This window comes from Amphiura filiformis, chromosome 2 (genome assembly GCF_039555335.1).
Source record: "Amphiura filiformis chromosome 2, Afil_fr2py, whole genome shotgun sequence".
In the NCBI taxonomy this organism is placed as follows: Eukaryota; Metazoa; Echinodermata; class Ophiuroidea; order Amphilepidida; family Amphiuridae; genus Amphiura; species Amphiura filiformis.
In genome coordinates, this window is record NC_092629.1 from 65,260,523 (window position 1) to 65,283,795 (window position 23,273).

Below are 23,273 nucleotides of genomic sequence, written 5' to 3' on the forward strand. Positions count from 1 at the left end.
AGCTATTGATTAGAAATAATGGTAGCATTAAGGGAAGGGGTATGAACGTTTGGACAGTATTTATTGTGAGACATTAGAGCACAGGTATCAGACATATCGAATTGCATTCTGAATACGAAGAATGGCCTTCTGATATCAAATAATTTTGATTTTTTGAAATTCGCAATGTTAATACACATTTTATGGCAAATCATTAAAATTGATATTTTGATATTTAACAGTACTTGAAGTAAACTTTATAAATCTGATGATTTATACTTAGAGTGTATGTAGGTGGGATGAAAAGCCGACGATCAATTGAAAATTTTGACCTTTCGTATTGAAGATATGGATTTTTCCCCAAAACACCAAAAAAATAGGTCTTTTGGGGAAAAAAATCCATATCTTCAATATAAAAGGTCAAAATTTTCAATTGATCGTCGGCTTTTCCTCCCAGCTACATACACTTTAAGAATATATCATTAGATTTATAAAATTTATTTCGAGGACTGTTATATATCAAAATTTGAAAAATATCAAATTTTAATAATTTGTCATAAAATTTGTATTATATCGTGAATTTCAAAAATGAAAATTATTTGATATCAGAAAGACATGCTTCGTATTCAGAATGCAATTCGATACGTCTGAGGTGCTCTCATGTCCCACAAAAATACTGTCGAAACGCCATAAACGCTCATTCTAGATCCCTTAATAGCGATCCGTAAAAGTGTTTCATGATTCTCTTCATTTCCTTTGTTTTATTTAATTTTTCAAACTTTTTGGGAAAGCGCAACCGCATTTTTGAATTCTTATCACATTGGACAACACCTGACTTGAGATAGTCAATTGTGAGTGGACGCGGCGAATCAGCCGTAAACTCGGCAAATTGTATTCTGAGTTAAAGTGTAAAATGTATGTGAAGATCGTATTCATAGGTGTATCAATTCGTTGCGACAAGTATCTTATCAAACGCTGTTCAAATCAATCAATAATACTACTGCTGAAGAGGATAATAAGCTTCTACCTATTTCTATAGAATAGTTCTTGTCTTTGTTTGCTTTGGCTAAATCCTGTTCAAGTGGTAGATAACAAAGCATTGTATTTTGTCTAGGTATGAAATTTTGTCTAGAAATGTAGAAAAAGAGACACATGTAGAACCGATAAAAAATACAATTTTGTCGAAGGCACAGAGTTCAACAAATCATAACCCCGCTTTTGGATATCGTTTGAAGTCAAATGATATACCATTTTAAAGCTTATGGTATATATTTTCTAAACACGAAATAAAACAAAATTGACCGGGGCCGACATTACGGCTGATTCGCCGCGTCCAGTCACAATTGTATTGTATTATTTTCGTTACCGAATATATTATTCGGGACTTTCCGCCGCCACGATTTTGGCATACATCAAAACTCTTGATAATTCAATTAGCCAGTTATGGGTCCATACAATATATCATTACTCGCCACAAATACATTTTATAACACGCAAGCGCTCATGATGGAAAGAATTTATATCATGTCACATTATCTAGAATTGTTTATGGCGGGTGGGTCTACATTTTGAAATTGAGCTACTGATCTAGGGGTAGTTAGTGGACTATCCAGTGTGTCAAGTTAGTCAATGTTCGTAAATGAAGTATACTTACAATATATAACACCAGTAAGACAGCGTCAGGGTACTTGCAGCGTTGAAATAGAGCAAATATACCATATAATCATGAATCACAGCAAAGAAACATGTCGCGCAAGAAGAATATAATTATGTACCTGTTCAACAGTAATACTCTCTCCAACTCGGAACACCAGTTTTTTAGATTGTGCAGTGAAATGTGACATTGGCCTCGATATTGGCATGATTAGTAAACCACAGTAGGCAGAAGTATCGTACATATCAATCCGTTCAAACGAAGTATACATACTTCCTTATGCATTGTGTGTTACATAAAAATTCTCAAGCTCAATGTCAGAAATTGTGCAGCGACCCTTGAATAGCGGGAAACATTGGCAGAGGAAAGTATCGTGCTACATAGACATTCTCAAGTACAATGTCAACCTCTAACAGCGCAAAATGGCTTATGGCGCTATAGTATTAGAAATATAAAACCAAATATAGTGCTTCCTTACTGATTTATGAAAAGGGGTAGTTTAAAAAAATGGAAGATTGTTTGCAGGAATTCCCCTCGAAATTTAAAATAAAATAGTTGATTTTTTTTAAATTTCCGAATTTTAGCAATGACCTGAGCCATTGCAAAGATTAGATCGCAGTATCAGCAATATAATGCAAACTAACGAGATTCATTAACCCTAACCGCCTAAGGGCTTTTTGGCGACAGGAAGGGAAAGAAGGAAGGAATAAAGAGAGAAAAGAAGGAAAGAAGTTGTTTGCTCTGGGTGGGATTCGAACCCGAGACCCCTCGCATGCCAAGCACTCGGTCGGCGACACTTTGCCACGGGTCTTGGGCTTCGCTGGCCAGCGAAACCGTGCCTATATATCACTTCGGGCGATTGCGTCATGATGGGATGCATGCACGAACAGCGCATATATCAAGTAGTATTTTGTAGTATTCAGGAGGGTTAGGGTTAAGGAAGCCTATACTGAGTTTCGATAGTGGTAACTGGATATATGGATATGTATTAGCAATAGATATGTTAAACTACAGGTTGAGTCAAAAACGGTACAATAAGGGAAATAAGGCATGTATATTTCAAAACCAACTTGAGCTTTTTAGATACTGGAACAACGTTTCATAGATGCTACACTCTTTAAAACATCTTTTTGTCCTGTATGCGGAACCCTCTCTCAAAATGGTTCTAGAAAAAACATTTTCCCCACAAATGGTTCTAATAGGGACCAAAAATGTTAGAACCTTTTAAGGTTCTGTAGAGAACACCTTTAAAATGGTTCCTTGACAAAGAACCATTTTTAAAGGTTTGATAGAACCATTTTCGTGAAATCGGTTCTTTCTAAAACTTGTAATTGGAACTTGTTTTGTTGTTGTTTCTCATTAACAGACTTTCGGGAGGAAATGCCGTAGAGGAAACTTTTGCGAAACCCACGTCAACCCCTCGAGTGAGACGCAAGTCACATTCTCTCTCATCACCTCGTGGTGCAGCCGTGCGAAGCTCGCCCAGACGACAAAATCAGCTCAGTAAAGTAGCAGGTATGGCGGATGATGGCAAGAGAAGAGCATCAACATCATCGCTGTCATCATCATCAAAGGTTACCACGGTTACTTTTGATGCAGCTGGAAGGAAGAGGCCATCTAGGAGTAGTAGTTTATCATCAGGGTCATCATCTGGGGGTCAGAGGTCAGCATCAGGTGGTCAGAGGTCAGCATCATCATCTGGGGGTCAGAGGTCAAGGAAGCAGAAACATACTGAGGTAAGAGTTACACTGGATAAAATATAAGCCAATAGACTGAATCATTAGTAGTCAATGGGCTATTCCATTTAAAATCCACACTACCCCTGTGGAAGATCTAGCTGAAGTCTTTCACAGAGGTAGTATGAGTTTTGATTAGAATAGACAAATTGGGTAACTTCCATTTGAAATACTCCAGTTGTGGAAGGTATAGGTAAAGCCATAATACAGTAGGAGTATGGGTTTCAAAATGATTAACCCTGACATTAGAAAAACATACTCCCCCTGAGGAAAATATTTTCAAAATCTTCCACGGGGGTAGTGTGGATTTCAACTGGAATAGCCCAATAGAACCAGATCGATCAACTATGATTGTTCAATCCTTAGTATTTATAAATTATGGCTTAGTATTTATAAAAACAATTGATTATTGTTAATTGTGATTACATATAAATCTGTGCATGTAATGATATTGACCAATACAAATTTACCAGTAATTCTATCTAGTACTTATATTTTGAGTTGCAAATAACCAGTATTTCAAAAAAGGGTGTAGCTTAGAATTGATGTGATGGGATTCAATTTTATTCAATATCTATGCTGACCAACAGATTGTTCAACGGTTTCACAATTTAAATTACTTTCTATGTAAATATGGCCAAGGAAGGCACTGAGACAAACAGCATGCATGTGAAATGTTCCAAAGGTTAACATTTGAGATGTTTGAAGTAAATAGAACAGATACAACTTTATCAATCTTGTCTCCCTATGTGTTGGTGCATATAATAATGGCCTTTACAATGACCTTTGACCTCTGTGTGTGACCTCTGATACCACCAATACATCAATGTACCCATAATGCAGCTCTGACTCAAATTTGGTTGCATTATGATTTAAGCTGTTCATATGAGACCGAAACTTAACCAAAACTTTTAACTCTAACCGAACCTGTGGTTTTTTGCTACCGGAGGGGAAATAAGAAACAAAATAGGAGAGAAGATGAACAAAGAAGTTACTTCGTACCCCCCGGGATTAGAACCTCGGACCCCTCCCATGCCATGCAAACGATCGCCGACCTGTAGCCACGGGGGTTGCATTGGCCCAGCCAGTGATTCCCTGGGTATATGACTTGGGCTGATTGTGTCATCGCATCACATGGAATGCATGCACACCCGGTGGTTATAATAGTGAGCTTTAGTGAGACTCGGTGCGGTTAGGGTTAACCAAACTGCCTTATTTTTGGATACAAAGGATAGAAGAAATTAATGTAAAATGTGTTTCTTTCATAACTTTTGGCCATCCTTGATACATTTTAACTCCTTGGGGAGGAGGTTGGGTTTGGATTGGTATAGTTTCCTCATATATAAATGTTTTTTTAAATTTTTATAGAGGTTGCATTACTTACATAATTCCTTGACTATTCGTGGTTTGGTTGGTTTGTACTATTTCAGAGCTGCCAACCCTTCTTGATCCTGCAGAAGACGTCCTCATTTGCTGACAATCTTCTGTCTTCTGCAAAACATATTAATCTTCTGCATTTGCAGCCATCTGGCTAAATCGTCGGCATTTGCTGCTGCCCTTGGCGCGAGAGCGCCACATCCTAAGCTTTTCTTACACTTCGCAGAAATCTTCTGCATTTACATATTCCAATGTTGGCAGCTCTGACTATTTTAATAAAATGTTTGTGTTTGTGTGTTTACAGCTACTTCAAGGCATAGTACATGAGTTGTTAAATGAGAGAGGCATCACTAAAGATCACCCTATATATACACAGTGCTCCAAGAGACTATTTAATATGACAAAGGAATACGTCAGAGTAAGTTAAATTTAATGTCCTAACTGAAGATATGGATTTAATCGCATAAAATTGGTGAGCGAGTGAGCGTTGATGCACTGTAAAGGTCCGTTCATACTACCACGGCATATGCGTTGCTTTGCGATGCCGATATATCGATTACTTTTTGCCGCAATTCAATGCAACTTGTCACATTTCCAAGTTAAAATGTATTTAACTTCATTGCGATATCGCAATGCAGTAGTTTGCAGTACGATGCAGTATGGCAACACATCGCAAATGCGGTGGTAGTAGGAACGGACCTTAATAGTCTTAGAAGCAACAGCAAATTCCCTTAAAAATCGCATTGTATTACATTGAATTGTACAGAACACGCCTTTTTACAATGGTTTACGACCAATTTTTCAGGAAAAAAAGAATTCCTGAGATTAATCTGGTGAAACCCTGGGTAGCTCTCGTTTTTATCGGCCTGCTCAGATAGGACAAGGTGCCTTATTAATAAGGCGATTCATTAATTCAGAAAGAGTGCATTGTGGGTAAAATATCGGGATATATTATTGCAATTTTCCCTCGTACTGTCGTGGGAATGAACTTCAACTGATCAGGAATTCCTGTGATTTTATTTTTCATTTACAATACTGGCACTTCTAAAAATAAGGTAGGTTCAAATAATTTTTGTTTGTTACATGAAAGTTCTTTGGGGACATTCAGACCCAACAATTAGTAAAAAAATAATAAAGGTTTTTATGAAAAGTTGTCTGAATCTGGTTGTGATATATCCTGTCAGAGTTTTACCCACAATGCATTCAATTCTGAATTACTGAAATCTCTTTTTATACAAAGGTAACTATACACACCATCAGTTTTGAAGTCTATGAGTGGATATTCATACGTAGAAGTTAAACTTTTTAATCAGTTTTGAAGTCGTTGTGTGAAATCGATTTGGTTTTACTAACTCACTCTGTCAGGTAGACCATTGGGTGGCGATGTGATGACTTTGGAGCATGACTGGCGCACAGTTATGTGAATTTATGCGAGGGTGAGTTCGGGTTTTTTTTAAATGTCCACAGTTACAAAAACTGAATAATTTTCACCTATTGTAAACCAAACAAATTTTAACTAATGTAGGGACTTCGTTAAGGTAAGTTTAGCCAATATACTTTTTAATTATCTTTTTTCTTGTTTTGTTTTGTTCTTGTTTTAACAGGCTCTGCCACCCAAAAGTTACTCCAGTCTCACAGATGAAATGAAGAACATCGCCAGTCAAAATGTGGAGTTTGTGGTTGGCTTTGAAGAAAAACTCTATACTGCCAAGGAAAAGAACTAAAGTCGGAGATGTTTCAAAATAGCCAATATTCTGAGTATTTCTTTTGACCATGGTGAAGACCATGAAGACAGTGAGTGAATATCATCACGATGACTTAGATTTTGGAGTCATCAACTATAGACTGCTCAGCCACGTCACGTGTGTGGGATGTCGTTTTCTTCATGATCAACTCGATTAAGAAATTTATATGTGTATTTTTCACAGACAACCAATATGTTTTGATGTGATAGGTCATATTAAGATATTTGAGTAGAGTGGCAAGTTTTCCGTGATTTAAAACACAGAATTCTGTGATTTTCTGTGAGTGTTTTTAAATACTAAATTCCGTGATTTTCCATGATGTAATTTCACTTCCGTGTTCACATTCGGGGTAAAAAAGTAACTTGCATTATCTTCTTAGTTGTTTTAAGCCTGATATCTTTGAAGACGGACTTCATTTTCATTGTTTTGTAACCTCACATCTCATTATTTTTTCTTCATTTTTATTTTTCTCAAGGAAAAAACATGTTTTCCGCGAATTTCCATGTTTTCCGTGGTTTTTTCTGAAATTCCGTGAATTTGTCTGTTTTTCCGTGACATGGAAAACTTGCCACTCTATATTTGAGTTTGTGTGTTGTATTAATGGAAATGTGTGAAACACTATATACAATGTAATGATGTATATTCATACGTAGCGGTAAACGTAAATAGGAAACAATTTAAAAGACTTCTACGCTACTCAAATTTCACTCACCGAAGAGCTTTCACCCGGTCAACCGGCGTCTTCAGCGGATGTTATTGCTCTGAAAATTTGTTGTTGCTAGTGATGTTATTGGAACACCTCCGATGACGTTACACATGTTGATGACGTTACACATGTTGATGACGTTACACATGTTGATGACGTTACACATGTTGATGACGTCAAACTGGAAGATGTGGTGGTGCCCCCTTGGTTTCGGGGGTCAGGAGGTTGTCACAAACAGCAGCGTTGGAAATAGGTGGTTTCACATAGCAAAATACTACACAATTTTATCAATTTGCTACACAATTTTTAGAGTTGAGTAGCATTTTTATGCCATAGACTTACACACTGAAGTATGTGAATGTACCAAGAGAAAAGTAACGAAAGCAAAATTTTGCTACGCATAAAAAATGCTTAATTCCAACACTGCTGGCAAACAGATGTCTAATTCTTTGTCACGGTTCAGTCTGGGTCTTTTAGTCCTGATATGCATGGCTTCCAAGACCCTACGAGGGAAGTCCTTAGGCACTTTTACGTTTTCCCAGTCAATCGGGTGCCCTTTGCTCCTGTCAATATGTTCCTTGATTGACCTAGATAACATCCGCTGAAGACGCCGGTTGACCCGGTGAAAGCGCTCCGGTGAGTGAAATTTGAGTAGCGTTGAAGTTGCTTCCTAGCTATAAAATGTGTTTTACTGAAACCTCATTGATCAAAGTCCCGCCTCCAAACAAATTTGTTTCTTTTCCATAAACCCAACTGACACTTGGGCCAAAACACATTGTTTGGTTGCGCTCGACGGACCGACCCTTTTCTAGAATATATTTCTTTCAGAAATTTTGCCATCTTGAAAAATTTATCATTTAAAACTGTTTTAAAACATGAAGGAAATAATACAGTAAGGCACCAGAAACAAATTTGTTTGATCTTTGGGTCGACCGCCGATGCTGCTTCAATGCATGTTATTAATAAAATAACAACTAAATAATCAGAATTAATGCTAAATTTATACTTTTCAATATCAATACAGGCAAATATTGTATCACAATTAGCAGTGGTCAATCAATTAATTTTATAAATGATAAGGATTGACCAAGCATCGATGGTCAATCAAAAGATGGAACTAATTTGTTTCTATCGCCCAATAAAACATCCCAGTTCAGTCTTTATTTATGAGCTAGTAATTAGGTCCATACATGTTTTGGATACATGTATGACCTTTTAAATAATCAGACCGATCCTGTCTTCCATAGCAGGGTCAAAGGACAACCAAACAACTTTTTTCGGCCTTTAATCTTGAATTGGGAAAACATTTATTGCAAACATACCGATTCTCATTTTTTCGAAATGCAGCAAATTATGTTATTTTTCAGAATTTTGACATCCTGAATTATAACACAAAAGTTGTTAGTGTATTCACACCTATACACACGAATGAAGTCATACAGAAGAAAATTATCACAATTCTCACTTTATTAGGCTTTTACTGAGCTAATTATGCAGGTTGACAATCAATTGTTTTATGTTTTATTGCTTCAATTAATATATACAATTGTATTTGCATCTCCTATAACAATAATTAGGAATGATAACGTAAACTTTCAGAATTTTTAAATTCTTAAAAGATCAAGTAATGCATTGCATTTGAGAATATATGGTCAATTCCAGCGAAAGCGGGACAAAATTCTCTCTATGTTAACTTTCCACTTTAAAATGTCATTAATAAAGGAAATCACGTTATTGATGGAGCATATCATGTCACGTCCAATGTGCTCTCTTTGTGCATATAGGCCTTTACTAGCAAGTCATACCAGGGGACAAGTTATGATAGCTTAAATGAATTGGCGTTACCCACGAATTCAAAGATAAAGCACCATATATGTCATTGAATGTCCTTCAATCAAAATGAAATTATTACCGTTAGAAAGACGTTTGCATGATCTCTCATCATATGTAAAACGATTGAATTCCACCAAAGTTTGTGGACTCTAGAGGCCATTAAGTCAATTTGGCTAATAATTTTGTTACCCGCGTATCAAAAATAAAATGATCGTTCTGAAAAATGTTAAGTGAATATGCCATAAATGACTATATCATGAAACGAAGTTTCGTTCTATAGTTCTGAAGTCCAAGTGATTATTTTATGCAAATACGTTTTACCCATAAAATTCCATAAAATCAAATTTGACGTTACCCACGTATCAACTGTTACCCACGAGTCCAGCAAATATAATTGCCATAACTTCAATTAACATTTAATGACTTTGGACACTGAATTTAGTTTGACCAGCGCTTAAAATTGTAAATCGTAAAAATACGTTCACCGCTTTAAAAAGAATCTACGACGGTTTAAACTTTTGTTACCCACGAATCCCGAATAGATGCTAACCTTGAAAAATAAGGAGATTGTTTATTTTAAGTTTAAATCAGCACATATTCAAGCCATGGGTATGCTATAATTTTGACAGTACTTACAGTTTATACACCTAAGAAACGCAAACCCCAAACGGTACTATAGTACTTATAGCTTTACCCACGAATTCGGCGTTACCCACGAATCCAAGGATTTACTCGTAAATTATATGTTTCTTATGCATCTTAACATTTTGAAAACATGCGAAATAGGTTCCAAAACAGTCCTGTTTAATAGCGTCCTCTTGAAGGTATACTGAAGCTGCATCATGAAGTTTTGATTGATTATCCTAAATTACCATTTTTGGGGTAAATGCAATTGGTTAGAGAAACGGGAATCATTGAAACACAATGGAGGAATAACCGCATGGTGGTTTCCAACCTTCTGTAATATTTTCTATTTTGCCGCTTACCAATACATACCTTCAAATATGTGTTACCCGCGAACATTTTGGTTACCCACGAATCCCTACTTAAATTATAGTTAACAATGTATTGATAGTGTTTTAGTTCATAGGAACTGTCAAACACGAGTTAATAGAATATTGCTGCATGAAAATATGGAATGATTTTACTAAAATAATAATATAAAACTGTTTGCTCTGTCTATTTGAATTTGGCAACTTTATTATTCTCAACATTTTATACCCAAAATGCCATAATGATCCATTCTAAATATTCCATGTAGTCTGTATTTTGATTAAAATTCATTTTAGTGCAATTGCAGCCTGAATTATTGACATACGGAAAAGTATTTTTTATTTTTATTAAAAAAAATTAATAGGAATTGCTATTTTCCAGACGCTGTTACCCACGAATCCATCCGAGATCCTCATCCTGCGACGAGATACAAAATCTAACTTTATATTTATATGAAGCATTTATTCTAATCTTTCGAAATAATACAGTAATGTTAAATGACAGCCACTTTGGAAAGAGTTCGAAGAATTGACACAATCTTAACTGTACACCTGGTTCTTTCTTAAAATTTGTAATAACCAAAATATTTCTGTATAGATATATGTAATAAAATTCTATTTTACGTTCAAAGTCTTCACCGATTTCTAGTGTATATGAGTCACACATAAAATATTGAAAGATATTAAAGAAAGTGAAATTTTATGGCGTACAACAGGTGAAAAATGCTTGAATTCGTGGGTAACATGCATATGCGCATTCAATACTTTATTTGGTCTAGCAAGAAAAGTTATTTTTCAATCCGATGGCACTTCCACCTGATGATTCACTAGATATGATCGTCTCATTTGATAAGTCTAGAATTGAAAAGGAAAACATTTTCAAAATGGCCCCCAGAGAGAATTTTGGCCCGCTTTGGCTGGAATTGACCATATGCATTTTAAATCATTCTTAGCCAAGATGTAATACTCAGCATGCCTGTAGCTCCATGATATACACACCTGCGTATAACACGGTCCAGAATATTGCATGCATGTACCTTAGATTATGGAAAATTTTGCTGTATCTTGAGTGAAATTTGGCTTAGCTTCCCTTAAAATAAACATTTTTCTAGTCCAGTACGCTATATGGACACAACAGGTATGTTCCAGCTTGGCAAAGATTTACGTAAAATACCTATAGTATTGATTTGCTACATTATTATGTTTTGATGGATCCAAGTTGTGATAATATTGGATCCAACACATAATAATGATAAAATTGATGCTTTACGCCCAATATTTATTGGTCTCGCTATAAGTTTTAAAATATTGGACTCGACTACGTCTCGTCCAGTATTTTAAAACTCATAGCTCGACAAATAAATATGGGCTCAATCGATCCAATTTTATGTCAATGTAGTCTCAGATTACATGATGCAGATGACAAGATTTAATCCACTTGTGCCAAATGAAAAAGTGTCACTGAGACATAAATGAGCTATTCCATTTAAAATCCACGCTACCCCTTTGGAAGATTCTGGAAATATACTCCATAGGGGGAGTATGAATTTCAAATGAAATTAACACATTAGGCAGCTCCATTTGAATTTCATACACCCTCTAGAAAATATTCAAACTGAAGAATCTTCTATTAGAGGGAGAATGAGTTACAAATAAAGTTGCCTAATGTGTTCATTCCATTTGAAATTCATACTCCCCCTGTGGAAGATATTTCTAAAATCTTCCACAGGGGTAGTGTGGATATTAAATGGAATAGCCTAATTAGTGATAATAAAGAGGTAATATAAAATACATGGAATTTGTCAGCTTCATTCCATAGTGGCGTAAGGTGGGGCACCGTGAATAAACAACTTTTCGAGAAAATGGGGTTTGAAGAAATGTCAATAGAAAATGGAGTTATGTATTTTGTACTTGATGTGAAATTTTTGTTGTGAGATAAATACCGGTAGATTTTATCTTTATATAACTATATAGACATATTCTTACAGTCAAATTGAAAACAATAAGTATGAGCTAGTACGTCAGTATGGAAAACACGCAAAACCCAATACCCTAAGTGTACGCATCCTCCGTTGCTGTGTAATCCATATGATGTTACTTTACGTCGGCTTCATTCCATAGTGGCGTAAGGTGACCTTAACGTTATTATGGAATGAAGCGAGTCGATACGCCAGTATGACGTTCAATGTTTTTTGTTTTGCCGATATTATCTCAGTAATCATATGCCAAATATAATTAATTAGCTAGTTTTGGCTGTTGCGACTTGGCATAATGAAAGAGAACATCATGAAAAACATAATGCTATTTTTTTTTTAAATTGACCGAAAATCACCTTACGCCCTATGGAATGAAGCCGACGAATTATAACTTTGCGATAAAGAATGTTAGGCCATGGGTTTTAAACTTGACACTTGCAAAAGATGTATGGTGACATTATATATTTCCAAATCGTGTTCTGCTAATTTCAGAGTGGCGAGTATTTCAGCCTCTCAAGATAGAAAAAAAAGTTTTTGTAGAAAGTTGTAAGCCCGAACCTATTATATACATAATATTAATCAATATATAAAAAGAAATAAAATTGTCAAAACTTGCAATGGATTTGATGTATTGTTATTCTTATTCTAGCACACAGAAAAGGATCGTATACGCGACTAAGGTAACATGTCCCCTTGTCTCTGTTTATGGTGTTTGGAACTCTATTCCTAATCAAGATTGATTCTCTAATATGGCGGGATCCCGAATTTCATTCCTTCTCAAGGACTTTGGAATCTTTCCAACTGATAAATTGATTAACATGATTATAATACAAACGCAATGACAAGAAACAAATTGATAACATGATTCTGTTGCATCATGGTACGCAATCCTTGATTTGGATTGTGCACTGACCGGTTGTTTTCTTGTTTGGAGAGTAAAGGTTCCTTTGGGCTACTTTATCTGTTTCTTTCTTGTGTTCTTTCAGTCATCTTTCAAAGCGGTGCCCACATTAGCTTAGTCACGTTTACAATCCTCTTCTGGGTGCTAGTGCACCCGCTACTAGTGACAGAAGTTGGATTGATAAACAAAACATCACTCTGAAGATGGACATCGTTCAAGATGGTTGAAAATGTCCAAGATGGTTGAAAATGTCAGGTCAGTAAATAATTTTTGATTTTGACCAGTGGCGTAATCTTACATAATATGCATAAATGACCTAAAATCAAATGGTATATACTGTTCACACAGGGTGAGGGAGAGACATCACCAATCTACCAAAAAATATTTCTGGACAAATTCACATAGTTATGACCCACTTAAAGCCATAATGTATGATTTCTGTCAAATTTTATTATTTGTTAAAGTTTTGTTATTGAGGTACAATGAAAAAAACACTTAGAGACTTTATGTGGAGCTCTATGGGTGAATTGGAGAATACAACCGAGGATCACCAGTTTTATTTTAAAACTTCTCTAAAAATTTTACTGTAATTAAAGAACTTCAGGCTTAGTCTTGGGCATTACAATCATGCAAAAAGTTGCAATTTAAGAAAAATTGAAGGCACCACTCATGACCACTGTGGAGCATATCACATAATTGGGCTTTAAGGTTCACTTTTGACATGCAAATTATTACTTGCTTTTTTTTCTGAAAAAGGTCCACATTTTGGAAGCACTCTGGTTATAATTGTCAGTGTTCACAGTGCATTGGCTTCTTGTTCCCACTTCCATTGGAGATTTAAAATATCCAGATAACCAATAATGGGTTCACCAGGTTAATGATATGTATGTGGCGATCAATGACATGATGCACCTCATTTGAGGCTGTAGATCTTGATTGTGGTTTCATTAGCAAGCACCAGTGAGCCATCAGGTGTCATGGACAAATCACGTGGATAGTACAATCCTTTGGCTATGTATTGTAGGAATGTACCTGTGGGGCTGTATGCATGAATGTGACCAGTGTATATTGCATCAAATACCTTCATTGCAACATATATATTATCCTCATCATCACACACTATCCCAAATGGCCATACTGCCATCTTGGTTGTACAGCTGAACACCTCATTACCTGAGTAATCTATTGCTACAACCTTACTGTACGCTGAATCTGATGGATGGGAATGAATCAGGATTTGATTCTTACTATTGACAACCATACTTGGATTACTACCAATTGAGCACTTCATCTCCTTGACCATCCTACCATCAGGATAGGTATAGATTGTTATGATATCCCTTGCCCTGTCACCCACCAACACATTCCCTTCCCTATCTATGGCAATACATTTCAGGTCAACATATGTGTTTTCATCTTCACCTTGGGTTAAGGTGTTGAAGCAGTGAAGATACTTGCCTTGCTTATCAAACACATGTATGAATTTGGATTCATATCCTACTACTAAGATGTCTCCTTGTGGTGATACACAAATATCAATAACACGTATCGGTTTGTTAGAGTCTTGTTCCGTTGGTGTAAATGACATCTTGTACTTGCCATCACTATCATGAATGTCGATCTTGTTGCTAAGACGCTCACATGTTACTAGATCTCCATTATGAGGACTGCAGGCAATACGGTGAGCAGGCTGAGTGAGTTTGATTTCTCTCTCTAGTGACCAGGTGCACAAGGCTATGTAAGATATAAATGGTAAACATAGTAGTGTCGATGTCATTCCAATATGATAATTGCATATTTCATTGGGAAACAATAGTTACAATCTTATTTCGTCACCGTTCTTTGGATATGAATAAATGACAATGACAATACATGTGACAATGGAGGGATTGTTTTAATCAACATTTCAAAGATTTGATTGAAACATGCAAAAAGAAACATTTATTCATGTTCACCATTAGTACTTTAAAATGAATAACTGACAATGAAACATAATTTGTCGATGGATTGGGTAGTATTAAAGGCAGTTGGTGTTAATATGGAAAATAAAGCACCAATTTGACTTATTCACATAAAAAGCTGCTTCTTCAACATTTACATGATAAAGTTATCAATAAAACTGTTATTACCCCATCTTGTTTGATTACGAATAATAATGTCCTAAGTTTGCTAGGCCACCCACACACACACACACACCAAAATTTACCGAGCCTTAAGGGGTATAGTCCATACAAGATTTTATGTGTTAAAGAAAGTAGACTTGAATTATTAATTTGTGATGCTTCTGGTGAGATGTCACAAGAAAAGTTTCAAAATAAAATTTTGATATTAATCCGCGATGTTATAAGGCCCGCCGATTACGAGCTGATCAAAGTATAGCTTAAAATTAAATAGTTTGACCCAATACAAAGTTCTTCAAAAATTGAAAAGTGGTTAAGCCAACTATTGAAATAATTTCATTGTAATCAGTAAAATAAGAAACTACTTTATGATAAAAATGTTATATGATACTACATGAAAATTTTTTAAAAGGTCGTTTGATATCACCCCTTTTATAAAATATTTTTCTTAGGCCTATTGTGCCCTTTTAAATGGACAGTAAGCCTATGCTTAAGAAAAAAATATAGACCTAGCTTTATAGACCTATAGCCTATATTATTTTTTACGTATTATTGATTTCCTCTTGCCCAACCTTTACCAAAATTGTATTACATTACATTACATTACATTACATTGTATTACATTACATTACATTACATTACATTACATTACGAAGTTACACTTTATGATCAAATTAATAGGTAACCAAATATCCTACTTTAAAGGTCCGCCTGCCGTTACCAGTATATTTTGACATCTTATTATTTATTATAACTTGGATGCAGGGACGTATAGCTGAGGGGTATGGGAGCACTCGCCCATGGCAGAGATGCCAACTCTCCCTATTTTAGAGGGAGGCTCCCTATTTTTGTAAACATTTTTGTCCATTTTGACACCCAAATTTGGCAACCTCCCTATTTCTGGCAAGTTTTGTGCCATTGAAGTTACATGCAATTTTGAAAACATCCCTATTTTTGTGTGAATCCTCCCTATTTTCTGGATGTTAAATGTTGGCATCTCTGCCATGGTGCCGTGTTGGAGGTGGTATGGAATATACATTGATTCGGCATCCACTCGTAAGAGTCATTATTTGTGTGGGCTCTGTCATGTCCGTGGGCATTTAAACAAAAATAAGTCACTATTAAAGATGGTTATAATGTTAAAATTCACCTTGATTATGTCCAAATTAGTATTATTTTATCCAGGTTTAGTCATTAGAGTCGTGGGACAGATTAGCTATTTTTGAAATGAAAATTTGACCAAAAAAACCAAGGAAAACAGCAATATTGACAAAGTTAAAGCCCTATTCAAACTCATGTATGGTTAATTTTTCTACTGAAATTACAGATTCATGTAAATTTTTACTAAAATGTTATCTATGCCAGTGTAACGGGGCATAGATATTGTATTTGTTGCGTTTAGTCTTCGGCTTCTTCTTCTCCTCCTCCTTCTCCTTACGACCACGCCTTTGCTCTCCTGTAGCTCAATAACTAAAGCAGCGGGCCCATACTTGGTACAATGATGGCCCATGGCCCCAGAAAATTTCTTAGTGTAGTCTCCAACCCCAGAGGTCAAAGGCCATGGGCTACAGGGGGCAATATGGGTAAAATTTCAAACAGCTCTAGCTCAAGAATTAGCTCCAGAGGTCAAAGGTCAAGAGCTACAGAGAGCAATATGTGTAAAATTTAGCTAATTAGCATAAAAATACTCAAATCTTGTCCAAAGTGTATCATGATTGGTACCAAAATGTGGCAAATTTCATGAGCAACAACCCGCAGGCGATTTATTTTTTCATTGGACGCTTCTGTTTTGAGTTTTATGCAAATTAGCTAATTAGCATAAAAATGCTCAAATATTGTCCGAAGTGTATCGTCATTGGTACCAAAATGTGGCAAATTTCATGAGCAACAACCCGTAGGCGATTTATTTTTTCATTGGACGCTTCTGTTTTGAGTTATATGCAAATTAGTTAATTAGCATAAAAAGGCTTGAAAGGGTATTAGAGAGTGTGAGCCAGTATGGTGTTATGAGCGTTACATGTATATCAAATGAAAGCTTAAAACAAGGGCTTTCACATGGTGCTCACCAAGTTTTTGTTTGTGAATAGCGGGAGGGGGGGTTAGGTGTGGTCACGGGCATAGATATTCGTGTTTGCTCAAAGACAACTGTGGTTTCTAGTCTTATTTTGTTTTCAATACACTATAGGCTATGTTAGCACATCTATGACACTAACAAAAGGTGTCAAAATCTGAATTTTGATGATTTTTTGTGATCCTCCGGATGAGCAAATTACTGAATAGGGGTGACACATGAAAAATGTATTTTATAGTATAGAATACCTTGCACTATTGATCCAATAGTTGGTCGTTGTTTGGGATCATAATTCCAGCACTGCTGCATGATATCTGCAAGTTCGTTTGGGCAACCTTTTGGTACTGAAGGCTTCAATCTGCCACTGCCCACTTCAAAGACCACAGTTTGCCACTCTGTCCCTTCAAAAGGCTCCTTTCTTGTGCAGATCTCCAAACCGAGCATCCCATATGCGTAGATATCAGCTGGCTTTGAGTATACAGCTCTTCCGTGTTCATTCCCTCTGTGAATTTCTGGTGCCATATATCGATTGGTTCCCTTTTGGCTGGATGTTGTCTGGGAGTGATCTATTTTGCGCGCAAGTCCAAAATCGGCAATCTTTAACAAATTGTCCTCAAAAAGAATACAATTAGACCCCTTGATGTCCCTGTGCAGAAAGTCATGTCTGTGGAGGTACTGGATGGCTAGCGCTGATTCCCTGATCCATTTTCTTCTCAACTCATCTGTCAGAGGCTTAGAAGGATCAGATAGATAATCATGCAGTGAACCATTCGGGGCATACTCCATCAAAATGACATGAATTGGGCCCGTTTCTGAAAACCCAATCAACTTGACAATATTTTTGTGGTGAAGTTGACTCATGACTTGGATTTCCCTTTCTTCTAGCTTGAAGACAGATTTGGCAGCAGCTTCTTTGTATCCATTAAACTGATTACTGAAAATCCCACTGAATGTTACACGGTGGACGGACCCAAATGCTCCTTCCCCAAGTTTTTCATGAAATTTTATGTTTTTGAATGCAATGGTATAAAGCGGATAAGCTTTGGCCATGTTGAAATACCGTATAATTACATCTGAAAGAAATAGAAATAACAGAATCAAGAAGCTTAAGTAAATAATTATGTGGACCAAAGTTTAATGCTGCACCTTGATATATGGGGGCGAGGTTCTGGGCTAGAGGACCAAATTTGATTAGTTGTTCAATTTAAAAGGTGTAGATGTGGCTAATAGTGTAATGTTGCAGCGTCCTTCATTTCATAACACGCTATTGTTATTATTTATTTGAAAACGAGTTGTTTTATATGGTTTTGAACAATAAAATGAAACTGAATGAAACAGGTACTAGTTCTTTTTTAATGACACCCATTTTTATTGGCTCTTAGCGTAGCTAGGTGAGCCTGAGTCATTGCAGTCAGTGAGGACTGTATTTTTGCTACATATTTTGGCCACTTGCGTTCTTGCTTTTTATGCTAAGGTTTCTTTTGTTTATGATATTTGGCTTTGAAATTACGTTCCAAGGTTTGCTTAGTTATTTAGCAATCGATTGCACTCCTTTAGAAGTGAATTTGGGGTGGGGAAAGTACTTATTTTGAAGTGAGAAAAGTCAAAAGTCGTCATGAGAAACAAGTCATTTCTATCGTTTTGCTTGGTTCCTGTATGCGCTAGAGCTTATTTTGTTCTGAGTAATTTAAGTTGTGAGATCATGGCGGAATTGACGGATTGCACTATTTTTCTTTGGGAAAGTGACCTTTTATCATGAATTTTTTCTTTGTTTTTTTATGGATAGAAACGTGATTGGATGATTCCTTTGTCCAGATTGTTTATTGAGTTCTCAGGAGTTTTGTTACCATGGGACAACACTTCAAAATATTTAGAGACCAGCGGCGTAGTAATTTAGTTAAATTAACGCTAAATAACCAGGGTTGCCAAAAAAATTCAGCCCGAATCGCAGGTCAAATAATCGAAAAGTCGCCCAATTTTTTCTTTACCCTTTGCATTCTATGGGGCAGGAAATTGTCCGGGGAAAATCTTCAAAAGTCACCTAATTGGGTTACCAAATCGCGGGTTTGACAACCCTGAAAACAACGTCTCGACAGCGAAGGTCACATCTGGCTATTCATTATCATTGTTTGTCTGGCACCGCTTTCTACAGCGTGGGTTGGGATTGGGAATTCTGAAAATCTGTAAAAATTACAATTTTGCGGAATAAAGGGTGGGTTTCTAAAAAGCGCAATATATAATTATATAGCGTGTGGGTAACGCTACCAATTGAAAAAAAATATAATAAAGTAATTTGATGATCTGTTGAAAAACATTCATATTTTCTTCATAAATCTGGAAAGAAAATGTCAAAAATTAATTTGCTGATGTTTTCAATTCATACGACGTCACCCGTAGAAGAATCGACGCGCCGTGAGTTTTATGAATGAATATAATTTTCAGTCTCTACATCAGCCGCTTTGGCCCGCTCGCTCACACTAGAAGTGGAGCGATCCGAACCACAGCGGCCGTGTAGAGAGTATAGACTGACGTTTTCATGAATTCAGGATCTCACAGGTATCTCAGCCCTTTACAATTTGCCCATGTGTTTATGATAAACAATCTAAAGTCGTATCTTTTCGATGCAGTTGCAGTGATGCAGTTTTGCCAACATTTAATATGTCGCAAATGTTTCAGATGAATAAGAAAATCACGAGTGTTTGATAGATGAGGATAAATTCTGCATCAATTCGGATTCTGAAATGGATTGATGGCGCAGATAATGATAAAAATGGACCCGGAAGTGACTATATGAAACGGCGCGCCGATGTTCAGTCTTCCGAATTTGATAAAGTAATGCTGTAAACAATCTAAAGTCGTATCTTTTCGAAAGATGTTTCAGATGAATAAGAAAATCATGAGTGTTTGATAGATGAGGATAAATTCTGCATCAATTCGGATTCTGAAATGGATTGATGGCGCAGATAGTGCTAAAATGGACCCGGAAGTGACTGTATGAAACGGCGATAGCGCCGACGATGTTCAGTCTTCCGAATTTGATAAGTAATGCTGTAAGCTTTGGTCACAAACACTGCATAAGGGTGGGGGATCAATTTTTGATAAAAAAAGTGTGGGGGAAATATCAATGGTGGGGTTTGACCCCCTGACAAACGTTCGAAATTTGTAGTTGCTACAACTCAACTGATCATCACTATTTAATTCACTATCTGTTTGTTTGTCTGTGTCTGCCTCTTTTCTCAGAGACTATTGTAGTAGTAGCTCGTTCACGTAGTGATTCCGTTGTCCCACTGGCCTACAAAACTTAGATTGCATGGCGATCGGAGTGTTTTCGTCAGAGCACCTCAGACTAGCAATAGTAGCATAGGGAAGCATGTTCCTCAAACTTGGTGGGTGGATGCATCTTTAGTACACCATGTCACATACAATATTTTCTCAATTCGAATTTTATCCTTTCTGGGTAGGCCTATGACTGATTTTGTTACCGTAAAATTTGTGTCAATTCCCGATATCACATGTTAGTACCGTACACTATAAATGCACCAGATTTTGTAGGCTCCAATTGCTGATTACATAAATGAGAACAACTGGTAACCAGCGGCACTGTGCAGTACCGGTCTGTTATTCAATTGCGTTGTGTGTGGGTTACGTGTATTTTATGTGTAAAATGCGGTGATCCACCCAAAAACAAAATCATCGTATAGACGGGCGTATAGATCCCTGGTACTAGGTGCATCTTGACCCCAGCATAAGTTTGTATTGGTTAGCGGGTCAAGGTCACCTGAGGTCATCCAGGGGTCATCTGAGGTCAAATTTGCAAAAATGTAGGGGCATGAAACTGGTTACAGTCAACATTTGGAGTCAAATTTTGGGAAGGTCATCCGGGGTCACCCAGGGGTCATCTGAGGTCAAATTACTAAAAACTTGTATGGGCATGAAACTTGGTGGGTACAGTCAACATTTAAAGTCAAATTTTGGGAAGATACTAAAATTGTCGTATGGGCATGAAACTAGGTGGGTACAGTCAACCTTTGGAGTCAAATTTTGGGAAGGTCATTTTGAGGTCATCCGGGGTCACCTAGGGGTCATCTGAGGTCAAATTACTAAACACTGTCGTATGGGCATGAAACTTGGTGGGTACAGTCAACATTTGGAGTCAAATTTTGGGAAGGTCATTTTGGGGTCATCAGGGGTCATCTGAGGTCAAATTACTAAAAGCTGTCGTATGGACATGAAACTTGGTGGGTACAGTCAACATTTGGAATCAAAATTTTGGGAAGGTCATTTTGGGGTCACCCAGGGGTCATCTGAGGTCATATTACTAAAAACTGTTGTATGAACATGAAACTGGATACAGTCAACATTTGGAGCCAAAATTTGTGGGGTCGCATGTTCCTCGAACTTGATGGGTGCATCTTGACCCCAGGCAGAACAAGTTTGTATTGGTTAGTGGGTCAAGGACACCTGAGGTCATCCAGGGTCATCTGAGGTAAAATTAGCAAAAACTGTCATATGGGCATGAAACTTGGTGGGTACAGTCGCCCAGGGTTCATCTGAGGTAAAATTGCTAAAAATGTCGTATGGGCATTGGTGGGTACGGCCAACATTTGGAGCCTAATTTTGTGGGGTCGTACAGAACAAGTTTGTATTGGTTAGTGGGTCACGGTCACCAGAGGTCATCCAGGGGTCATCTGAAGTCAAATTAGCAAAACTGTCGTATGGGCATGAAACTTGGTGGGTACACTACAGTCAACATTTAGAACCAAATTTTGGGAGGGTATTTTGGGGTCATCCAGGGGTCATCTGAGGTCAAATTACTAAAAACTGTTGTATGTGCATGAAACTTGGTGCGTACAGTCAACATTTAGAGTCAAATTTTGGAAGCTCATTTCGAGTCAGCCAGGGGTCACCTGAGGTCAAATTACTAAAAACTGTCGTATGGGCATGAAACTTGGTGGGTACAGTCAACATTTGAAGTCAAATTTTGGAAGGTCATTTCAGGGGTCATCTGAGGTCACCATTTAGAGCCAAATTTTTGGGAGGTCATTTTGGGGTCGTCTGAGGTCAATTTAGATGAATTCTAATAGTTGCCAAGGCTTTCTATAGTTGTTGACAACTAAAAATACTAAAAAAAGGGGATTTTAAAATTTTGCAGAACAAATTATTCTTGCTGGTTCAGTAGTAATTTGCACAATAATGAATTATTTTCAGATTTTGCAACTAATAGTAATGCGGCAAAAAATACTAATGCGGCGGAGGAAGATTGACCCCCGCATCGAGTTTCAAGGACCGTATTGAATATTTGTGGGGAATTTTTTCAAACTGAAGGTTTAAAAAAATTGGCCGACCTACCCAACCTTTCCATACAGCTACCAACCTGTTGCGCATTCGACTCCAAGAACAATTGCTTTCCCACAAAAAAGCGTAGAGCCACAGCGCCATTGGTGCTCTTGTTATTTACCCTTTAATTTTACCGAAATCGATAATGGCTTTAAGGACTCGTTTTCACGGGTTTTTTTTTGTGGGACCTGAGAGCACATCAGATATATCAAATTGCATTTTAAATACGAGGAATGTCCTTACGGTATCAATTAATTTTGATTTTTTGACATTCGCTATATAATACACATTTTATGGCAAATGATTAAAAATTGATATTTTTGATATTAAAACAGTCCGCGAAGTGAATTGTATGAATCTAATGATATGTACTCAAAGTGTGTGTAGTCCACGTATGAAAATGTTGACCTTTCGTATTAAAGATATAGATTTTCCCCCCAAACACCAGCCAGCTACATATAATTTAAGTATATATTAAATTTTTAAACTTTCCTTCGAGGACTGTGTAATATCAAAAAAAATTTTAATGTCAAAATTTTCCATAAAATTTGTATAATTGCGAAATTCAAAAAATCAAAATCATTTGATATCAGAAGGACATTTCTCGTATTTAGAATGTTCGATATGTCTGATGTGCTCTCTGGGGCTCTCATATCCCACAAAATTACTGTGCAAACGTTGCTATCCGAGTATGGCCATGTGGCCATATTTTTTGTGGTAATTCACTGATATGAGCGGTTTATTTTTAAGACAAAAGAGAAGATCTGATTTAACATAGTTGAGCTGTTTTCAATGAGTATTATCTTGGTTTAAGCTTTTAATGGGGTTTTAAGTCCTGCAAAGGTC

At 36.7% G+C, this 23,273-nt stretch overlaps 1 protein-coding gene across 1 annotated transcript; it reads left to right on the top strand.

Annotated features, from left to right (window-relative positions):
- The first annotated feature begins 1,947 nt into the window (after nucleotides 1–1,947).
- LOC140142243 (uncharacterized) lies at nucleotides 1,948–7,853 on the top strand. Its single transcript, XM_072164212.1, has 4 exons — nucleotides 1,948–2,027; nucleotides 3,000–3,369; nucleotides 5,051–5,164; nucleotides 6,351–7,853. Exons 1-4 carry the CDS (start codon nucleotides 1,948–1,950, stop codon nucleotides 6,468–6,470), a joined length of 684 nt encoding a protein of 227 aa, XP_072020313.1. The 3' UTR covers nucleotides 6,471–7,853.
- The last annotated feature ends 15,420 nt before the right edge of the window (nucleotides 7,854–23,273 follow it).

What these genes read in the sequence shown, in the direction of transcription:
- LOC140142243 (XM_072164212.1), top strand. Translation starts at nt 1,948, where the DNA reads ATGTCAGAAATTGTGCAGCGACCCTTGAATAGCGGGAAACATTGGCAG. An exon ending in TGCTACATAGACATTCTCAA is followed by an intron (nt 2,028 to 2,999) that starts GTACAATGTCAA and finishes TCTCATTAACAG; the next exon opens with ACTTTCGGGAGGAAATGCCG. An exon ending in GGAAGCAGAAACATACTGAG is followed by an intron (nt 3,370 to 5,050) that starts GTAAGAGTTACA and finishes GTGTGTTTACAG; the next exon opens with CTACTTCAAGGCATAGTACA.